Consider the following 8,023-nt stretch of genomic DNA (forward strand, 5'->3'; position numbering starts at 1 on the left):
TGACTATGTACTGGGCCCACGTAAGGGTTCGTATGGAAGAAGGAAGTTGATCCTTGAGATAAATTAAATCAACTGCGTACAACCTCAGATGAGTTCGGAGAGGTTACTCAATGATCTGGTACATAAGTATTTACAATTTGTGACTAATTATGCACAATTTCGGACTGACTACATACCAGACTGTGCGAGCCAGTCCACAACCATAAAATAAACATGTTTAATTTCTCTGAAGTCGACTTTTGACAGCTCGTAAAGGCCCGTACCACCACATACAACATTGGGCTGAATACTTAGCATTTTTTACTTCGTTTTAGATGGCCGCAGACAGCTAAAACTTCCCGTCCGAGTTTGTACAAGGTTGTACGAAATCCGGTGTGAAACCCAGTTACCAGGACTTAAAGCCACATACAACATAGGACTGAATACGTACCATTTCAGACTCCAGTTCGGATGGCTGCAGACAGCCAAAACTTCCCGTATGAGTATGTACGAGATTGTATGAAATCCAGTGTGAAACCCCAGTTACCGGGACTAAAAGTCACATACATTGGACTGAATACGTACCATTTCGGACTCCAGTTTGGATGACTGAGGACAGTCAAAATTTCCTAGACAAGCCTGTATGAGTATGTACGAAATACAATGTGAAACCCCCAGTTACCAGTACTTGAAGCCATGTAAACATCGGACAGAATACGTACCATTTCGGACTTCAGTTTGGATGGCTGCGGACAGCCAAAACTTCCCATTCGAACCTGTACGAGGTTGCACAAAATCCCATGTGAAACTCCAGTTACCAGGACTTGAAGCCACGTACAACATCGAATTGGATACATATTATTTCAGACTGTAATTCGGATGGCACCGGACAGCCAAATTTTCCCGTCCGGGCCTGTACGAGTTTTTACGAAATCCGGTGTGAAACCACAGTTACCAGGGCTTAAAGCCATGTTCAACATCGGACTGAATATGTACCCTTTCGGACTATAGTTCGAAAGGCTGTGGACACCCAAAACTTCCTGCCCGTGCCTATACAAGGTTTCCTGAAAGCTTGATTGAAAGGGGTATGAGTATTGTTACTACTACTACTACACGTATTCGAGGTAGCCCAAAGGGTTTAGCAAACTTTATATAGCAATTCCCAATGTGGCAGAGCCTTTGAATAATTATTTTAATGGTTCTTTATAGCCTGATCAGAGCATATGCTCCCTGAATGTCATAGAGTTTGGCATTTTGTCAAAGCAAAGGTGAAAGGGCAGTGTGTGTAAGAATGGTAAGAAAGGATTTTGTCTGGAGTTACTGGACGTTGTAGAGTTAGGGAATGGGTGTTGCTTGTAGTGTCCAGAAGACTTAAGTGATGGGGAAAGAGTCAAATTTGAGGTTGTTTGCTAGTAAGGTTAAGTGTGGCAGGAAAAAAGGAGCTGTAATAATGATTGTATTTGCGCTAGAAATGTGAAATAAAGTGTTTATTGGATAGTCAGTCAATCTGTGCCTGGCTAGGTTTGGAGAATCTGGAACGGTGGTTGTGTTAGGTGATTTAAATGCCGTAAAAAGAAACAGACAGTTTTGTTGGTAGGTAAAACAAGCGATTTTCCTTAAAACGAAGCAGATTGTATTTTATTTATGAGGAAAATGAATTTGAATAGGAGATTTGGACTTGGTTGTTGACAAGGACAATGGCTTTGGATTCGATCTTGTCGAGTAAAGGATCATCAGGATCTAATAAGTATAACAACCATCGACTGATAACGCTAATATCAAGTCTTAACTTAATGAAATTGAAACTATTCCTTTTGCAGTGATGGTTTTAACCTTTTCTTTTAAGAATTAGGATCTGCTGTTTTAATAATACAAACTCTGAAAGATACTTAGAAACGATAACAGGGACGAAGCTGGGAGGTTGAAACAAATGGTTCCATCAGTAAGACTGATATTTTTTAGGAAAAGATAACAGCAACAAAATATGACTGTTGATGAAAATATAATCTTAATGGAACTGGAATGGTAATGGAGAAGGATAAATTGGCACAGACATCCAATTGACTGAAAAGGGGGAGGGGGATGCAGTGTGGAAGAGCATATCGAGAGGAATTTGAATAAGATGAAAAATTTATGCAGATAAGTAATGTATTTAGGTGTCAATACAAACTACCAGTCATTAATTATCTTGATTTCAAAACATTTTCACTTGTTTGAAACCTGGTCATTCTGTTTTCATTTATTTCTAAGCTTAACACAGGTTATAAATATGGTACTATTAATAATGATAATTGTAATAACGATTATAGTAATGAGGATCTTTTTTTGCGACACGATCTGAAATGATTGCTTCTAGATGTACTTGGATAATATAAGACTTTGTAATATCCTACCACAGGACACCAGCACTAGTCTCTCTCTCTCTCTCTCTCTCTCTCTCTCTCTCTCTCTCTCTCCCTCGAGCAATGGAGTGTTTGAGACAAATAGAACTCTTTTTGGGACCAAATAAAACTCGACCATTTCCGTCATGAAATGAAATACTGGAACTCGTGTTGTTGTTGTTTTGTCTTGCCGATGTCATAACATTATTGATCTTGGAGCTTTATGAAGACTGGATGTGTTTGTAGGTATGCTATGTGTTGGGAGAGAGAGAGAGAGAGAGAGAGAGAGAGAGAGAGAGAGAGGGAGGAGAGAGAAGGGGGGGGGGGGGGGGGGGGCTAGGGGCAGGGCTTCTGGAAATCGGAGGTGATCACCCAAGTTAAATTGTCTTTCAAATTTGATATTTCCGTAAGCAGATAACAATTCATATCCTGAAAGGATTGAAAATTAATGATGATTTTTAAAATCTCTGATAAAAAGCTATTATTTGATATTTTGTCATAATTTTTCCATCCTTTTTGGTTTGTTTATGTTTTGATGTGGATCCTCCATTGGATGAACTAAGATCATACAGCCCATTTTACCTAATTGTTGTACCAACCGTGTGTCACACGATCGTACATAGTTCATTTTGTGCTTGTATCTTCGCTCTCCCCTCACACTAAAAAGAACCTGAAAAAACATGTCTGATTTTCTCAATGGTAACGGTGTCGATTTTTTAACATGAAATATCCTGTTGCCTTGAGCTTTTGTATATCAAAGAGAGCGTTCAATAATGAACTCACTCAGTTGCTTCCATCCTGTCTTTGAGTCACAACCTTCTCTCGGCCCGTCACATTTGTGACCCCGGAGTGACTTGGTCCTCCCATTTCCCCACCCCCTCACCGTTACTATGACGCCCTCAAAACATACCTTCTGCAGCAGTACTCGCCGTCGCCAGCCGCTCGTATAGCAAAGACTTTTTCAGCTCTCAACAACAGTTGGGGACCCAAGGGTTTCGCTCACCCTCGGGAAAATGACCAGTATTACTCGCCTGCAACCTGCCGCACACGACTCTTCTCGTGAGGTGAACCTACTTCATCCCTTGAGGTAAGTCGTTTACGCGCTTCCATACCCGATGTCGATAGTTTACCCATAAAGGACTTGATGACCAAAGCTGATGCCCTTATGGACAGCCACTTCATGACCTTCAAAACCTCCATCAACGCCTCCACTCATGACGAAGAGGACACCTATTCAACTTCAACTGAAGCTGACGTGAATGCCGTAGGACACACACGCCTATGAATGCCGTAGGACACACGCCTCTGAATGTCGTAGGACACACACGCCTATGAATGCCGTAGGCCTATGCATGCCGTAGGACACGCCTATGAATGCCGTAGGACACACACGCCTATGGATGCCGTAGGACACACACACCTATGAATGCCGTAGGACACGCCTATGAATGCTGTAGGACACACACGCCTATGAATGCCGTAGGACACACACGCCTATGAATGCCGTAGGACACACACGCCTATCCCATGACGAGCCGGAGCGGCAACAAAGTCACCCATCATCCACCACTCTCTTGCGCCCCAACCAACGACTTCTACAGCCACTCACTGCCGCTAATCGGCGCATTTTTTGCTACTACCACTCCAGATTCAGGGCGCCCTATTTAACATGTACAGTATGTCATTTTTAGGGTACAGTATGTCATTTTGAGGGGGGAGCCATGTGCCAACCGTGTGTCACACGATCATACATAGTTCATTTTGTTCTTGTATCTTCGCTCTCCCCTCGCACTAAAAAGAACCTGAAAAAACATGGCTGTTTTTCTCAATGGTAACGGTGTCGATTTTTAACATGAAATTTCCTGTTGTCTTGAGCTTTTGTATATAAAGGAGAGCATTCAATAATAAACTCACTCAGTTGCTTCCATCCTGTCTTTGAGTCACAACCTTCTCTCGGCCTGTCACATTGTAAACTAAATTTTTCAAACTTATGGAAGTGTTGAAATGTTTCAATAACATATATGGGTACAAGTATATGTTCACAAACTCAGATATATTGATTGTAATAAATATATATCTATATACCTAATGAATAAATAAATAAATAGACACACACACACACACACACACATATATATATATATATATATATATATTTGTGTATGTATGTATATATATATAAGTATTAATAATAATAATAATAATAATAATAATAATAATAATAATAATAATAATAATAATAATAATAATAATAATAATAATTTAAGAAAAATCCTTTTGGAAATTTCCCCATCTTTTAACGACATTTTAATGAGGGGAATAAACATAGACTCTTCCTGTTAGTGATGTGTAATCTCGTAGGCGGCGTCCGTAACTCACCAAAGGTGAGAGAAGAAGAAAAGAGCTGAGAAGAGTAAACGATGAATCCCTCCTGGATGAATAAAGGTTAAGGCACGAAGAGGAACAGTATCGAGGCGTAGCATCTTAAGGGGCCGTTGGGAGAGGAAAAGCGTCCTGGGGACTTCAAGGAAGCTTTATTATGGAAAGGCAAATGATCCTTACTGCCATTCATGTTATTTCCTTCGGCTGTCTAGGGGAAGCAGGCCTGGTGTGGGGAAGGGAAGGGTTTGGTGTTGGGGATGCGTTAATTAAATTGCCATCATCTTTACTACTCTTCTGTGTAATCTTCTTCCCCAACTTAAGATGCTTGGCTTGGGGAAGGTTTTGATTCAGGGGATTTTGGGTGTTTGAAAGGTCTTAAAAAGAAAGGTACCATTTTTTTCTATCCCAAGGAAAAAACAAGATTGTTTTGTGAGAAAGGGAAGAGCTTTGGAATGCGGTTTGATGCAGAGGAAGGACGAGAGCAAAGAGACATTGGGCTTCTGAACATTGGCTCAGATGATGGATAAGGGATCAATTGCAAAGCAGGATAGAGGACTAAGAGGTGTAGAAGGAGAAAGAGGGAAAGAGAAAAAACAAAAGGTATATATTTCTGAATACGGTAGACAACAGAAGAGATGATGAGGGAATTAAAATGGGTGTGAATATTCCTTTTGTGAATGTGAATAAGAAGAAGGAAAAGGTTTAATGTAGAATGACGAAGGTTATTTGTCAAAAATGGATGAAGATATATTTCTTTTTTTAAATTCTGTATTTGAATTTCAGAAATAACAGTCTTTGAGAGACTTCACTTTGCTCGAGATATATATTCAGTTTATTGAAGTATGAAGGCAATACGTTTATTAAAATAGTTCGTTTGTGATACTCTCTCTCTCTCTCTCTCTCTCTCTCTCTCTCTCTCTCTCTCTCTCTCTCTCTCTCTCTCTCTCTCTCTCTCTTAGATAACAGAGTTGTCGGTTTAATGGAAATGATTTTAAAACTTTGTCGTATAATTCTCCTTATTTCTTAAGATCATATGAGAGAGAGAGAGAGAGAGAGAGAGAGAGAGAGAGAGAGAGGAGAGAGAGAGAGAGAGAGAGAGAGAGAGGCGAGATTTTGTTTATAAAATCTGAAGCAATCCGAAGTTATAACTATTGTGGAATGTTTTTTTTGGGGGGGGGGGGGGTGCCGATGGGAGGGATGAAGAACATTTGAGATAAATAGCGATGCAGTGAAAATTTATATATTTCAGATAGGGGAATAAAATTTAAAGTCGTGGTTTGTAGTTTGCAACTCATTAAACTAAACCAATTACTGAAATAAGTGTTGGGAAATTACAGAAAATAATCTCAAAATAGATGAAACCTAAGTTTCAGAATCAAAGACCAAAGAGAGAGGAAAAGAATGTATCATGTACTTTGCATTCACTATTACCCTCCCTTATTTTTAGACGCTGTTCGTGCGCGTTACTTATACCTCACAGCAGTTTGATTTAAAAAAAAAAATGATTATTTGATGGGATAATTCTTTAGCAATACATGGAAATGCATAATTCATTCATAATCGAGATAATGAAATGTATTATACATTTTAACCAAAATGTTGATAATTTTAATTTCATGAGAATTAATAAGGATATTAACGGAAAAAAAAGTTACGTGCAAAGGCACTATTTGTAATTACGTCATCCAGGTTCGAACAACATCGAAAAGTAATATTGAATTTCTCTCCTCAATGAAAGGCTAAGCTTATATCTATTAGATCATATGATCCATCGCCAGATTACGTTTAGGTCAGCAAATTATGCAATTAACATAAACTTAATTAAGGATAATTAGTGCGTTTCACTCGACAGATCATAAGTTGATTGTATGCTGGAGACAATTGAACAGGAAGTGTAAAGAGGATCATTTCTGATAGTTTATTAGAATTTGTGGATATTGTTTTTAATAATGTATAGAGAGAGAGAGAGAGAGAGAGAGAGAGAGAGAGAGAGAGAGAGAGGAGAGAGAGAGAGAGAGAGAGAGAGAGAAAGTCGTGGTATGTAGTTTGCAACTCATATTAAACTAAACCAATTACTGAAATGAGTGTTGGGAAATTTTAGAAAATAATCTCAAAATAGATGAAACCTAAGTTTCAAAATCAAAGATCAAAGAGAGAGAGAGGAAAAGAATAACAAGAGGTGCTACGCCACTCATCTAATGTATCATGTACTTTGCATTCACTATTACCCTCCCTCCCTTTTTGACGCTGTTCGTGCGAGTTACTCAAATAAGGTTATACCACACACCACTTTGATTGTAAAGAAAGAAATGATTATTTGATGGGATAATAATTCCTTAGTAATACATGGAAATGCATAGTACAATCATAATCGACATAGTGAAATGTATTATTCATTTAACGGAGATCCTAATAAGTTTAATTTCACGAGAATTAATAAGGATATTATTAAGGGGAAAAATCTACCTGCAAAAGCACTAATTGTAATTACGCCATCCAGGTTCGAACAACATCGAAAAGTAATATCGAATTTCTCTCCTCAATGAATGGCTATGATAATATCTATTAGATCATATGATATATGGACAGGTTACGTTTAGGTCAGCAAATTATGCAATGAACAAAAACTTGATCAAGGATAATTAGTGCGTTTCACTCGACAGATCATAAGTTGATTGTAGGCTGGAGACAATTGAACAGGAAGTGTAAAGGGGATCATTTCTGATAGTTTATTAACATTTGTGGATATTGTTTGGAGAGAGAGAGAGAGAGAGAGAGAGAGAGAGAGAGAGAGAGAGAGAGAGAGGAGAGAGAGAGAGAGAGAGAGAGAGAGAGAGAGAGCGCAATTAATGTATTATTATTTCAAATATATCCACATTTTCTAACTGCACGTTACATTACATTACAGTCTTGTGATTGCTTTTTCTGTAATCTTTTTCTTCACCCAAATTTAGTAAATTTCACACAGAAACACATACACACTTATATTTATGTGATATATATATATATATATATATATATATATATATATATATATATATATATATATATATATATATATATAAAGTGGATAACTACAGTAGATAGTTACGTAGGGAGTATTAATAGCAGGTACGTAATAGTAAGGGAGTTAATATACATTGCAGGTAAGAAAGGCAGCAGGAGCTTTGCAAGAGTTAGGAGCAGTTTGGAAATTCAAAGAAGGCAAATTTAAAAAGGATTCGTTTGATGGAGTTGTTATACCTTGAAGAAAACCTTTTTTCTTGGAGAAGAAAGTATCC

At 38.2% G+C, this 8,023-nt stretch overlaps 1 protein-coding gene across 1 annotated transcript in view; it reads left to right on the forward strand.

The window, feature by feature from the left end:
* The first annotated feature begins 3,373 nt into the window (after window positions 1-3,373).
* LOC137659241 (uncharacterized) overlaps window positions 3,374-8,023 on the forward strand; it is a 33,541-nt gene continuing 28,891 nt past the window's right edge. The window contains exon 1 of the mRNA XM_068394274.1: window positions 3,374-3,447. Within this exon, the coding sequence (XP_068250375.1) occupies window positions 3,374-3,447 (74 nt within the window). The remainder of the gene's footprint in view (window positions 3,448-8,023) is intronic.

This window comes from Palaemon carinicauda, chromosome 19, assembly GCF_036898095.1.
Source record: "Palaemon carinicauda isolate YSFRI2023 chromosome 19, ASM3689809v2, whole genome shotgun sequence".
Taxonomy (NCBI): domain Eukaryota; kingdom Metazoa; phylum Arthropoda; class Malacostraca; order Decapoda; family Palaemonidae; genus Palaemon; species Palaemon carinicauda.